Consider the following 14,458-nt stretch of genomic DNA (forward strand, 5'->3'; position numbering starts at 1 on the left):
AGTAGGAGACTAGTGAGCGATAACAAGGCAAGAGCTGCAACATTGTATGCTATCTGTACATAGAAGTAAGTGGTTGAGAGTAATGTTGGGCCTGATGCCTGCCGCAGCTCACCAGGAATGCCTCAAATGTAAGACCACAGATCTTGGGGGATAGCTGTAAAAGAAGGCTGGTAGATGCCATTGCCAGTCACCAATTGGCACAATAGCATAGGGGCAGAAGACTAGAGGAGGAAATCCAGAGAACTTTGGTGGGTGGAGGCAGGGGCACAAATGCAAAGGACACATGGAAAGAAATTATTTTGACTTACTTTTCCAGGTAGAAGATTTCGTGGATCCCAATGGCAAGATCTCTCTACAGCGGGAAGAGACACCATCAAACCGGTAAGAGCAGACCAGAGGCTCAGGGGCTTGGGGAGGGAGAGTCAGAACTTTGGGGCTCACCAGGCCATATGCCCTTTTTCTACAGAGGAGAGTCAACAGTGCTGAGCTTTGTGAGCTGGCTAACACTGAGTGGTCCTGAGCAGTCTAGTGTTCGGGGCCCATCCACTGAAAACCAAGAGGCCAAGAGAGTGGCCTTAGAGTGTATAAAGGTAACTGCCCATCCACCCCTGGTGAGAAAGCCTAAACACCTTCCTATTAGATGCTACCTGGTGAACTGAAGAATAAATCATTCAGGATTTGTAACCAGGGCTGACTCTGCCCTCTCCCCCTGGCTCTTGGGGACATTCTGTTCTCTTCAGCCTTTGTCAAAGACCCCCTCTCTCTTTTGCCCTCTCTAGCAATGTGACCCAGAAAAAATGATCACAGAAAGCAAGTTCCTCCAGCTGGAGTCACTACAGGAGCTCATGAAGGTAAAGGATGAAGAAAGGAAACATGGAACAACTGGCTGAATCTGGGAGGGGTGACAGGGACAGTATTATTTCTGTCAGGGCAGGGCCAGTGGTTGGCTTCTTTTCCATGCCTACTTTCCTGCTGCTATTCCCCTTTAGGCTCTGGTCTCAGTGACACCAGATGAAGAGACATATGATGAGGAAGATGCTGCTTTCTGCCTAGAGATGCTGCTAAGGATTGTGTTGGAGAACAGGTAAGATGAGCGTAGTCTTTAGGCAGACCCCATGCTGGGCTTGTGCCAAAGGGATGGAAGCCATCTTGCTGAGTGGGCTCTGGGGAACTGTAGGCAGCAGGGGAGAAGCTTACTCATCATACCTGTCTACTTAGGGTATAATACCAATGAGTCCTGAAAGGCCTAGGGGACCTGTTGCCCAGTGGCCCCTCTGGCTGAGACTATCTTCATTCCTTTATGTCTACACAGGGATCGTGTGGGCTGTGTGTGGCAGACTGTTCGAGACCATCTATACCACCTCTGTGTTCAGGCACAAGATTTCTGCTTCCTTGTGGAGCGGGCAGTGGTGGGGTTGCTACGCCTGGCCATTCGGCTTCTCCGGAGAGAAGAGATCAGTGGTCAGGTAAGCAGAATGCATCTTGGAGAGTGGGCAGGTATGCAAGGGATTAAGGCCACAGTTGTCAATTATGAATATGGCCTGAGACAGAGAGTACATTTAGTGCCCCATAGCATGAGTCCAGTGACCAACCACAGGGCTGGTGCAGTCTAGCGGGTGGTACTGGGAGTGAGCCTGGAATGGCCTCAGGCATGGAGCTTGTGTTTGGCACCTCAGCCTCCTATGAATCTGCTTTGTAGGACTGGCCTGCTACTGCCTTATAATAGTCTCAGCCCTATACCTGGTTTCCTGTCATGCTTATGACCCTCTTGAGATCTCTTTGCTTAACTACAAAAAACAACAAGCATAGAACTAGTAAGTGGATTCAACAAGGTCACAGGATGTGAGATCAATACACAAAAAGTAATTATATCTCTACATGCTAACAATGAACAATATGGAAACTGAAATTTAAAATACAATACCATTTACAAGTGTTCCAAATAAAGTGAAATACTTAATATATAGCTGACAAAACATGTATAAGATTTGTATGATGAAAACTACAAAACTACAAAATAAATTGAAGAAGATGTAAATAAATGAAGAGGCATACTATGTTCATGGATTGGAAGGCTCAACATAGTAACTTTGTCACTTCTCCCCAAATTGATCTGGAAATTCAACATAACTCCTATAAAAATCCCAGAAAGGTTCTTGTAGACATAGGTAAGCTTATTCTAAAATTTAGATGGAAAGGCACAAGCTCTAGAATAGCTAGAAAGAATAAAGTGGAAAGAATCACTCTCTCTGGGCCGGTTGCTGTGGTTCATGCCTGTAATCTCAGCACTGCGGGAGGCCACAGCGGGCAGATCACTTGAGGTCAAGAGTTCGAGACCAGCCTGGCCAACATGGTGAAACCCCATCTCTACTAAAAACACAAAAATTAGCAGGGTGTGGTGGCACACACCTGTAATCCTAGCTACTTGGGAGGCTGAGGCAGGAGAATCGCTTGAACTCAAGGCGGAGGTTGCAGTGAGCTGAGATCGCGCCACTGCACTCCAGCTGGGTGACAGAGTGAGATTCTGTCTCAAAAAAAAAAAAAGAATCACTCTGGTATTAAGACTTACTGTCCACTTTGGGAGGCTGAGGCGGGTGGATCACGAGGTCAGGAGATCAAGACCAGCCTGACCAACATGGTGAAACCCCGTCTCTACTAAAAATAGAAAAATTAGCTGGGCGTGATGGTGAGCGCCTGATTGCTACTCGGGAGGCTGAGGCAGGAGAATCGCTTGAACCTGGGATGCGGAGGTTGCAGTGAGCCAAGATTGCGCCACTGCACTCCAGCCTGGGCAACACAGCGAGACTCCATCTCAAAAAAAAAAAAAAAGACTTACTCTCGGCTGGACACAGTGGCTCACGTCTGTAATCCCAACACTTTGTGAGGCCAAGGCAGGCAATCACCTGAGGTTGGGAGTTCGAGACCAGCCTGACCAACATGGAGAAACCTCGTCTCTACTAAAAATACAGAATTAGCCAGGCATGGTGGGGCATGCCTGTAATCCCAGCTACTCAGGAGGCTGAGGCAGGAGAATCACTTGAACCTGGGAGGCAGAGGTTGTAGTAAGCCAAGATCACACCATTGCACTCCAGCCTGGACAATGAGCGAAACTCTGTCTCAAAAAAAAGACTTACTGTATAGCTATAGTAGTCAAGATTATGTGGTGTCAATGGAGGGACAGACACGTAGATCAATGGAAAAGAATAGAGAGACCAGAAATAAGCTCAACACAAATATGTTCAGTGGATTTTTTGACCAAGATGTAAGAACAATTCAGTGGAGGTGGAATAGCCTTTTCAATAAGTGGTGGAGTGATTAAAATCCATAGGAGGAAAAACCAAATGAACCTTGACCTAAACCTCATACCTTACAGGAAAATTAACTCAAATGGATCATAGATTTAAATGTAAAGCTATAAAAACTTTAGAAACAGGAGAAAATCTTCAGGATCTAGAGCTAAGCAAAGAATTTTTAGCATGTTTGGCAGTCCTGTGGATCTGTCTCTTGCCTCAACACTGTCTGGATGGAATAGATCCGGGGGAGACTTTCTTTCAAAAAAAGTAATAATTTTTAGACTTGACATTAAAAGCACAATCTAGAAAAGGAAAAATTGATAAGTTGGGCTACATTAATATTTTTAAAAGTTTTGTTCTATGAGAGCCTATGTGAAGAGGATGAAAAGACAAGCTGTAGACGAGGAGGAAATATTTGCAAATCACATATTTGAAAAAAGGTATCTGTAATATAAAAACTCTCAAAACACAACAGTGATAAAACAATCCAATTATTAATAGAAAATGGACAAAACATAGGAACAGATGTTTCACCAAAGAACACATACAGATGGCAGATAGGCACATGAAATGAAGATAGCATCATTAACCATCAGAGTACTGCAAACTAAAACCACAATGAGGCTCACACCTGTAAGCCCAGCACTTTGGGAGGCTGAGGTGGGTGGATCACCTGAGGTCAGGAGTTTGAGCCCAGCCTGGCCAACATGGTGAAACCATGTCTCTACCAATAAATACAAAAATTAGCTGGGCGTGGTCACACACACCTGTAGTCTCACCTACTGAGGAGATTGAGGTGGGAGGATCGCTTGAACCCAGGAGGTTGCAGTGAGCTGAGATCGTGCCACTGCACTCCAGCCTGGGTGACAGAGCAAGACTCCAAAAAATAAAACCACAATGAGACATCACTACCCACTTTGCAGAATGGCTGAAATAAAAAGTAGTGACAATACCAAATGCTGAAAGGATGTGGAGAAACTGGGTCATTCATATATTGCTGGGTGGGAATGTAAAATGGTACAGCTACTCTGCTGGCAGTTTCTTATAAAATGAAACATATAATTACCATACAACCCAGCAGTTGCACCCTTGGACATTTATCCCAGAAAAGTGAAAGCTTACTTTCTCATAAAAACCTGTACATGAATGTTTATAGAAGCCTTAGTTGTAATAGCCAAAAACTGGAATCGGCCCAGATGACTTTCAATAGGTGAATAAACTGTGGTACATACACACCATGGAATACTATTCAGCAATTTAAAGCAACAGACATCTCCAGGGAACTATGCTGAGTGAAAGAAAAGCCAATCTAAAAAGGTTGTGTAATATATAATTCCACTTATATAACATTTTTGAAATGACAGAACTTTAGAATTTGAAGACAGGCTGGGTGCAGTGGCTCACACCTGTAATCCCAGCACTTTGGGAAACTGAGGCTGGTGAATCACTTGAGGTCAGGAGTTCGAGACCAGCCTGGCCAACATGGTGAAACCCCATCTCTACTAAAAATACAAAAATTAGCCAGGCGTGGTGGCTCGCACCTGTAATCCCATCTACTTGGGAGGCTGAGGCAGGAGAATCACTTGAACATGGGAAGCAGAGGTTGCAGTGAGCTGAGATCCTGCCTGCACTCTAGCCTGGGCAACAGAGTAAGACTCCATCTCAAAAAAAAAAAAAGAATTTGAAGACAGATTGCTAAGGATTAGGGATGGGGGCAGGAAGGAAGAGGTGGGTGTGGTTATAAAAGGGCAACATGAGCTGGGCATGGTGGTGCATGCCTGTAGTTCCAGCTACTCTGGAGGCTGAGACAGGAGGATCACTTGTGCCCGGGAGTTTGAGGCTGCTGTGAGCTATGATCATACCACTGCACTCCAGCCTGGGTGACAGAGCAAAACCTGTCTCTAAAAAAAGAAAAAGGCAACATGAGGGATACTGTTGTGGTGGAACTGTTCAGTATGTTGTTTTGTGGTGGATACCCAAACCTACACAGGTAATAAAATTGTATAGAAATTAATACACACAAAAATGCAAGTAAAACAGGAAATCTGAATAAGATCAGATAGTATCTTGATTATGATATTATACTATAGTTTTGCATAATGTTACCATTGGGATAAACTGGGCAAAGTGTATAAGGGACCTTTTTGTATTATTTCTTTACAACTGCATATGAACCTATAATTTTCTCAATAAAAATTTGTATTTGAGGCTGGGTGCAGTGGCTCATGCCTATAATCCCAGCACTTCAGGAGGCTGAGACGGGAAGATCACTTGAGCCTGGGAGTTCAAGACCAGCCTGGGCAACATAGCAAGACCCCATCTTTCCAAAAAAGAAAAAAAAAATTAGCCAGGTGTGGTCACATGCACCTGTAGTCCCAGCTACTCCAGAGACTGAGGCAGGAGGATCACTTGAGCCCAGGAGTTTCAGGTTGCAGTGAGCTGTGATTGTGCTACTGTGCTCCAGCCTGGGAGACAGACCAAGACCCTGTCTCAAATATAATTAATATATTTCTATTTGAAAAAAAAAAAAAGACCAGAGTAGTATCCTAAATTGGGTCCTAGCCAAACTGTCTTCACTGGCCTAAGGAGACTGGTGGGAAAGAAAACTAGACAGGAAGCTGTGTGCCCACACAGCTCCCCGCTTCCCCGCTTCCTGCCCTAACCCCACTCCAGGTGCTGCTCTCCCTGCGCATTTTGCTACTGATGAAGCCCAGTGTGCTATCCCGAGTCAGCCACCAGGTTGCGTATGGGCTCCATGAACTCCTGAAGACCAACGCAGCCAACATCCACTCAGGTGATGACTGGGCCACACTCTTCACGCTGCTGGAGTGCATCGGCTCAGGTGTGAAGCCTCCAGCTGCTCTGCAGGCCACAGCCAGGGCAGATGCACCTGATGCCGGTAAGCCCTTTCCCAGGGAGACTCAGGCTGGCAGATAAACAGTTACACCCCAGGAGTTGGGACAGGAAAACAAAACACAGGTTACTGTGTTCAGCAGATTAAACAGCCCTGGCTTCTGCCATCACTTCCAGAGCTTCCAGTGCCCGCTGGCTAGTACCCATAAGTTAAATAGCATGAGGGCAAATAAGCAATGCAGATGGCTGTGAAGCAGGCTTCCTACTGTCCTGAGGACTGATTTGTCCTGAGGACTGTTTCCCAGTTTCTGTTTCTGAGCTGTCCCGAGGACTGTTTTCCCAGAATTCTGGGAAAATAGAATTCTGTGAGCAGACTTTATATCACTAAATCGATACATCACTAAATCCCAGAAACTGGGAAAACAGTCCTCAGGACAGTGGAAAGCCTGGCTTCATAGCCTTCTGCATTGCTTATTTGTCCTTGCCACCACTCCCTAGAGTGGTGCTACAGCTGCCACTAGATGCCATCAGGAACCCAGATTAGCCTGCCACCTTATTTGGTCAACAGAGAAACTGTTCCGGCCATCCTTTGGCCCTCTGGTGACAGAAATTAAACTATGCCAGAGAGAGGGGAGGCCAGGCCTCAGCATCTTTTTTCTGAGAGCCTGATTTATCCCTCATCCCAGTGCCCCATCCCCACCCTGACTCTGCCCTTCTCCCTGCCTACCATAGGGGCCCAGTCAGATAGTGAGCTCCCATCCTACCATCAGAATGATGTGAGCCTGGATCGAGGGTACACTTCCGACTCAGAGGTCTACACTGATCATGGCAGGCCGGGCAAGATACACCGATCAGCGACAGATGCCGATGTGGTCAACAGTGGTTGGTTAGTGGTGAGTGACAATATGGGCAGCAATTGAGTCTCTCCTGCTTGACCTGTGGGAAGAATTCCTGGTCCTCTGCAAGGACATTCACACAGGGGCCAAGCCTGTGTCCCCAGCTCCTCTGTGTACTTTACAGGTCGGGAAGGATGACATTGATAACTCCAAGCCAGGGCCCAGCCGCCCAGGCCCTTCACCCCTGATCAATCAATACAGCCTAACAGTGGGACTGGATTTGGGGCCACACGACACTAAGTCTCTGCTTAAGTGTGTGGAATCGCTGTCCTTCATCGTGCGTGATGCTGCCCACATCACACCTGACAACTTTGAGCTCTGCGTCAAGACTCTCCGGATCTTTGTGGAGGCCAGTCTGAATGGCGGTGGGTCAGCTGATGAGGGCGCAGCTGGGGAGTAGCCATGCAATTATACAGGGGAGAGGCTGAGAGGGGAGAAAGGGCAGGGTATCTATGCCTATATAGACACAGAAATGTGACCTGAGTCTGGCTCTGCTCAGGATGCAAGTCCCAGGAGAAACGTGGCAAGAGTCACAAATATGACAGCAAAGGGAACCGCTTCAAGAAGAAATCCAAAGAGGGATCAATGCTTCGCCGGCCTCGAACCTCCAGCCAACATGCCTCTCGGGGCGGGCAGAGTGATGATGATGAGGACGAAGGCGTGCCTGCCAGCTACCATACGGTGTCTTTACAGGTCAGTCAGGACGTAAGTATGGCACCCTTTACTTCCTCTCCTCCCCTGCACCTGATACTGGGAGCCTGGGGCGGCCAGGGAAAGCCAGGGCTGAGGGGAAGGGCCCATGTGTGCCAGCCCAGGCCCTGGACCACCATCTTCACAATATTCCCTTACCCAAAACCTTACCTGTAAGTCTTTATTTGCTTAAATTTATTTATTTATTTATATTTTTATTTATTTATTTATTTATTTTTTTTTTGAGATGTAGTCTCTCTGTCACCCAGGCTGGAGTGCAGTGGCGTGATCTCGGCTCACTGCAACCTCCACCTCCTGGGTTCAAGCGATTCTCCTGCCTCAGCCTTCCAAGTAGCTAGGACTACAGGCGCGTGCCACCATGCCTGGCTAATTTTTTGTATTTTTAGTAGAAACGGGGTTTCACCATGTTGGCCAGGATGGCCTTGATCTCCTGACCTCGTGATCCGTCTGCCTCGGCCTCCCAAAGTGCTGGGATTACAGGCATGAGCCACCGCACCTGGCCTTTAAATTTATTTTTAAACTAAGATTTACTTATTTTTTGAGTAGGTTCAAAATATACAAAAGGGTAAACTGATAAAACTAAGTTTCCAATCCATTCCTGTCCCCAGCTTCTGAGTTCCCCTCACTAGAGGCAGCCACTGTCACCAGTTTCTTGTCTATCCTTCCAGAGTTACCCTGTGTCTATTCAAAGGCATATAAAATTAATTCTGTGAGCAGAGTTTATACCACTAAATTGATGGAGAACCAATTGCCTTAAATAGAATAACCATACAAAAATGACAAAAGTGGCTGGGCTTGGTGGCTCGTGCCTGTAATCCCAGCACTTTGGGAGGCCGAGGCGGGCAGATCACGAGGTCAGGAGATGGAGACCACCCTGGCTAACACGGTGAAACCCCGTCTCTACTAAAAATAGAAAAAATAGCTGTGCGTGGTGGCAGGCGCCTGTAGTCCCAGTTACTCGGGAGGCTGAGACAGGAGAATGGCGTGAACCCGGGAGGCAGAGCTTGCAGTGAGCCGAGATTACGCCACTGCACTCCAGCCTGGGCGACAGAGCAAGACTCCATCTCAAAAAAAAAAAAAAAGAAAAGAAAAGAAAAATAACGAAAGTAAAAATGTATTAAATCTGGCCAGACACTATTGCCCAATCAAAGCCTCTGAGCCTGAGGTTTTCTGTTTTAAAAATGAGATTAACAGCCAGGTACAGTGGCTCACACCTGTAATTCCAGCACTTTGGGAGGCTGAGGCGGGAGGATCACTTGAGGCCAGGAGTTCGAGACCAGCCTGGGAAAAATAGCGAGACTCTGCCTCTACAAAAATAAAAATGCAAAAATTATCCGGGCATGGTGGCACACATTGTAGTCCCAGCTACTGGGGAGGCTGAGTAGCTGAGTAGGTGGGAGGATTTCTTGAGCCTAGGAGATCCAGGAGGCAGTGAGCCATGATGGTGCCATGCACTCCAGTTTTGCACAGAACAAGACCCTGTCTCAAAAAATAAAATAAGAAATAAAATTAGGCCGGGCATGGTATAATCACACCTGTAATCCTAAAACTTTGGGAGGACTATTGCTTGGGCCCAGGAGCTCAAGATCAGCCTGGGCAACATGGCAAAACCCCATCTCTACAAAAATACAAAAAATTAGCTGGCTGTGGCAGCGCACAGCTGTAGTTCCATCTACTCGTAAGGCTGAGGTGGGAGGATCACCTGAGCCCAGGAGTTCGAGGCTGCAGTGAGCCGTGATTGTGCCACTGCACTCCAGCCTGGGTGACAGAGTGAGACCCTGCCTCAAAAAATAAAATTAAATTAACAACATGAGGCTTTCTCTGTCATCAGCAGGTTTGAAATAGAATTGAAAAGAAAGTATCTTTCTCACTGTGAGTAAGGATTGTGAAATACTCAGTCCACACACCTCCTAAGGCTCTCTCTCTCATGAGTAATCTCTGACTTGGAGAGTCCTTTACAAGGACTGGAACAACCAGGAAGTCAAGTCAAGGGAAAGAGTAGCAAGGGGGTGAGGTATGGCATGATTGGTGCTAGGGACACCTTGAGGACTTAGTTAGGGACAGTGAGCGGGGAGGGGGAAAGGGATCCACGAGACCTAACCCCACTCACATCCTGCCCCCTCCTGTGATCCTAGTTGCTAGACCTGATGCACACCCTGCACACGCGGGCAGCCTCTATCTACAGCTCATGGGCGGAGGAGCAACGCCACCTGGAGACAGGTGGCCAGAAGATTGAAGCTGATTCTCGCACCCTCTGGGCCCGCTGCTGGTGCCCTTTACTGCAGGGTAAACCAGGAGGGGCAGAGGTAGGGAGTTTGGGGAGCATCAGGATCAAGATGCCTGAAGGATCCTGACCCTGCTCTTGCTCTCAGGTATTGCCTGCCTGTGCTGTGATGCCCGGCGCCAGGTACGGATGCAGGCACTGACCTATCTGCAGCGAGCACTACTTGTACATGATCTGCAAAAGCTAGATGCCCTGGAATGGGAGTCCTGTTTTAACAAGGTGGGACTTCCTACTGGTCTTAAGATAAAGTTCAAATCCTAAGAAAAGGAAAGCCAGGCAGCCCGAAGAGCCCCTAATGTGAGTCTTCAGCCTGCATCATACCTTCCCTTCAGCTCTATGCCCATCCAGTTCCTGGCTTCCTTGGGGCAAGGCTGCCTAGCTGACCCTCATAGGGAGACATTGCACATTTACCCCCACCAGGTGCTGTTTCCTCTACTTACCAAGCTCTTGGAGAACATCAGCCCTGCAGATGTGGGTGGGATGGAGGAGACCCGGATGAGGGCTTCCACATTGCTCTCTAAGGTACTGCTCACCACCCTATACCCACCCTCTCTCCCATACCTGCCTTTTCCCGAGGAGGGAAGCCAGGGCGCTTCTGGCAGGACCTAGAGATGCACTGTAGGTGCTCACAACCCCCCAGCTATGGACACTAAGCAGGACCTAGGGACCTGAGAGGATTCTGAATCTTAAATCAGAGATTCCTCCATCTCTGATCTAAGATTCTCATGCAAGATAGGACAGGCTTAGCTACCCAGCCTCAGAGAGGGGTCCAGAGGCTCCTACAGTCCCCTCAGCTGAAGGGGGCTGGTGGGCCATAGGTCTTCCTGCAGCACCTGTCTCCACTGCTGTCGCTCTCTACCTTTGCGGCCCTCTGGCTCACCATCTTGGACTTCATGGACAAGTACATGCACGCAGGCTCCAGCGACTTACTGGTATGTTCTACCTCAGCTCTGCTGCCTGCCTCCTGTCCCACCTGTTGGAAGGACTTGCCCTTTCCCCCTTGGTAGCTACCTCCCTTTACCATACTCCCCCCATGCCCTCTTTCCTATTCTCATGGTCCCACTGCCACCTGCAGTCAGAGGCGATCCCTGAGTCTCTGAAGAACATGCTTCTGGTGATGGACACAGCGGAGATTTTCCACAGTGCAGATGCACGGGGAGGCGGCCCCTCGGCCCTCTGGGAGATCACCTGGGAACGCATTGACTGTTTTCTCCCTCACCTACGAGATGAACTCTTCAAGCAGACCGTCATCCAGGGTAGGGGGCTCAGCCCAGCTTTATCAAAAAGAGTCTCCTGCCTGGGCACAATGGCTCACACCTCTAATCCCAGCACTTTGAGAGGCCGAGGTGGGTGGATCACCCGAGGGCAGGAATTTGAGACCAGCCTGACCAACATAGTGAAACCCCATGTCTACAAAAAATACAAAAATTAGCCAGGTGTGGCGGTGGGTGCCTGTAGTCCCAGCTACTCAGGAGGCTGAAACAGGAGAATCACTTGAACCCGGGAAGTGGAGGTTGCAGTGAGCCGAGATCACAGCCTGAGCGACAGAACGAGATTCCATCTCAAAAAAAAAAAAAAAGTCCCCAAAGCTGAATTTATTGTCTGCCCTGGGTGGGTAGAAAGGCTGTTGGGTAGCTAGGGCTCTGCTGGAGAGAGAAAGCACTAAGAGGTGCCATCTCAATTCTCTACCGTCTCCAGACCCCATGCCCATGGAGCCTCAAGGCCAAAAGCCTCTCGCCTCAGCCCACCTGACTTCCGCTGCTGGCGACACCAGGACACCTGGCCATCCACCGCCCCCAGAGATTCCATCTGAGCTGGGGGCCTGTGGTGAGTCTCTCTAGTCTAGCCTGATAGGCACTGAGTAGCAAGCAGGGGGCCTAAGAGGATGCCCAAGGGGGCGTGGGAATGCTGCTGAGCAAGGTCTGTGAGCCGAGGGAAGAAGGCCACTAGAGAGAACTGTTGCCGCTCTTCCCATGGGAAATGACAGGACCATAAGCTATGAGGAACTAGCTGCTTGCAGTCTTCAGGCTTGGGAAGAGAAGGCTGGGTCAGGGACTTGGAATGAATTTGCAGAGGTTTCCTTTCAGGGATTCTAGTAGAGAGTAACCTGGCGGCCAGGCGCAGTGGCTCATACCTGTAATCCCAGCACTTTGGGAGGCTGAGGCAGGTAGATCACCTGAGGTCAGGAGTTTGAAACCAGCCTGGCCAACATGGTGAAACCCCGCCTGTACCAAAAAAATACAAAAATTACCTGGGCGTGGTAGTGCACACCTATAATCCCAGCTACTGGGGAGGCTGAGGTGGAAGGATCGCTTGAACCCGGGAGGCAGAGGTTGCAGTGAGCTGAGATCATGCCACTGCATTCCAGCCTGGGCGATAGTGAGAACCTGTCGCAAAAAAAAAAAAAAAAAAAAAAAAAAAAAAAAAAAAGAGTAGCCTGGCAAAGGAGATAGAAGGTAGCTGAACATTGAAATGAGTTTTGAGGGGAGACTCCCAACTTTTTAGGCTGGTGGGGGGCCGTGTTGCTTACTGGAACAAGGAGGAACAGAGACTCTATAAGCAGCCAGCTGGGCAATGTGAGAGTTGTCTTGTACCAACAAGGGAATCTGACTGTAACCACCTTGCTTTCCCTACAGACTTTGAGAAGCCCGAGAGCCCCCGAGCCACCAGCAGCAGCTCCCCAGGATCACCAGTGGCCTCAAACCCCAGCAGGCTGAGCCCCACCCCCGACGGGCCTCCACCCTTGGCTCAGCCCCCACTGATCCTGCAGCCCTTGGCCTCCCCACTGCAGGTGGGCGTGCCACCTATGACTCTGCCCATCATCCTCAACCCTGCGCTCATCGAGGCCACCTCACCAGTGCCCCTCCTGGCCACACCCCGCCCCACAGATCCCATACCCACCTCTGAGGTCAACTAAGGCAGGTCACTCAGAGATCAAGACCAGTGCTTCCCACCAGGCTTTCCTTGACCCCACTTCTGGCTGTCCTGCGGGCCACAAGCTCTTCAGGCCAAGTCAGAGCTGCTGTTGCTGCCACTTGGATGGGGACCTGAAAAAGAGAACGTTGATAGCCCCAGCTAAGACCCCCCAATCAGCTGTGGGACCTTTTTCCTCCTCTGCGCTCCATTCCTGGGGGTTCAGCCTGAGAGTGAACTCAGCTGTCATCTGCAGCCTCTGCCTCCAGCCCGGCAGCTCTGGGGAGGCATCCGTGTGCCGGCCCTGCAGTGCCTGCCCACGGTCAGGCATTGAAAACTAAGCCCAACCACTCTGCACTTTGTTTCCCACTCCCATTAGCCCTGGGCCACCTCCTCCAGTTCTTCCTCTTTTACTAATTAGTTGGTCAGTTTGGAGAGTTGACTGGCACCATGGAGGGTAGGCAGGTGGGGGCTGGGTGGGGGACTGCCCACAGGAGCATGTACATATGGAAAAACAGAACAACAATGGACTTTTTATGATATAATAAATGTCTTAGTACCAGCATCATTGTCTCTCCCTCCGGTTTCCTTCTTGAGCTTGTGGGTCAGGGCACCATGTTATCGGGTGCGCAGGGCTTGGACTTGGTGTGAGCAGAGGCTGAGCCTACCTAACACCACCACCCCCCTCCCCCACCCCGCCAGATGCTAGGCCGGGGGTCAGGATTCCTTCACTGCTGCTGACCCCTGCCCTGCCACAGGGTGTACCCTTGTCATCACAGGTGTGCCCAGGGGCTTGGGCAGTGGCTCGGGCAGTTGTCGTAATCTTCCCTAACAACTGTAACAAGGGAGACACGTGAGACAACCTGGCCTAGGTGAGAGGGAAGAGGAGTGAGGGCTGAGTTGTAGTTATTCAGAAGTCTTCTCTCAGATGTGAATCACCATCCAAGAGACCAAAACAGCTGTTGGGGTTTCAGAGGAGCCCAAGAGTTCGAGGCTGCAGTGAGCTATGATTGTGCCACTGCACTGGAGCCCCCCTCTTGTCACCCAGCCTGGCGTGCAGTGGCACAATCATAGCTCACTGCAGCCTCAAACTCTTGGGTTCAAGCAGTCCTCTCACATCAGCCTCCCAAGTATCTGAGACTAAGGTGTGCACCACCACACTTGGCTAATTTTTTGTGTAATTTTTATAAAGACAGGGTCTTACTATGTTGCCCAGACTGGTCTTGAACTCCTGGGCTAAAATGATCTTCCTGCCTAGGCCTCCCAAAGTGCTGAGATTACAGGCATGAGCCACTGCACCCAGCCCTGGGAAGGGTATCTTGCCCACAGCTGCAGTCATGGGTTTGGAGCCCAGGGCATTCATTTTGACCCCAAACTGAAAAGGGGTAACTTTTCCCAGCCCCACAAACCTCAAACCTCACTCACTGCAGCATGATTACAGGACCCCTCTTCTCCTTTCCCTTGGCATCAGGGTAAGACAGGTGGGAAGTGTGTATGGGGCAGGCTGT

General features: G+C 49.3%; 1 protein-coding gene across 16 annotated transcripts in view; it reads left to right on the top strand.

Annotated features, from left to right (window-relative positions):
• Positions 1–13,515, top strand: part of GBF1 (golgi brefeldin A resistant guanine nucleotide exchange factor 1) — a 137,086-nt gene extending 123,571 nt beyond the window's left edge. For 8 of the 16 annotated variants that reach the window (XM_016919211.2, XM_009459126.3, XM_009459127.4 and 5 more), the window contains 16 exons: positions 317–381; positions 467–590; positions 780–851; positions 990–1,084; positions 1,313–1,466; positions 5,967–6,192; positions 6,879–7,039; positions 7,167–7,407; positions 7,542–7,747; positions 9,889–10,039; positions 10,126–10,256; positions 10,458–10,559; positions 10,856–10,969; positions 11,113–11,293; positions 11,736–11,864; positions 12,674–13,515. In XM_016919211.2, coding sequence (XP_016774700.1) covers positions 317–381; positions 467–590; positions 780–851; positions 990–1,084; positions 1,313–1,466; positions 5,967–6,192; positions 6,879–7,039; positions 7,167–7,407; positions 7,542–7,747; positions 9,889–10,039; positions 10,126–10,256; positions 10,458–10,559; positions 10,856–10,969; positions 11,113–11,293; positions 11,736–11,864; positions 12,674–12,954 — 2,433 coding nt within the window. In that variant the 3' untranslated portion in view covers positions 12,955–13,515. Of the gene's footprint in view, positions 1–316; positions 382–466; positions 591–779; positions 852–989; positions 1,085–1,312; positions 1,467–5,966; positions 6,193–6,878; positions 7,040–7,166; positions 7,408–7,541; positions 7,748–9,888; positions 10,040–10,125; positions 10,335–10,457; positions 10,560–10,855; positions 10,970–11,112; positions 11,294–11,735; positions 11,865–12,673 lie in introns of all 16 variants that reach the window. The other 8 variants (XM_521592.7, XM_009459128.4, XM_063781118.1 and 5 more) reach the window with 3 other exon arrangements.
• The last annotated feature ends 943 nt before the right edge of the window (positions 13,516–14,458 follow it).

This window comes from Pan troglodytes, chromosome 8, assembly GCF_028858775.2.
Source record: "Pan troglodytes isolate AG18354 chromosome 8, NHGRI_mPanTro3-v2.0_pri, whole genome shotgun sequence".
NCBI classification, from domain to species: domain Eukaryota; kingdom Metazoa; phylum Chordata; class Mammalia; order Primates; family Hominidae; genus Pan; species Pan troglodytes.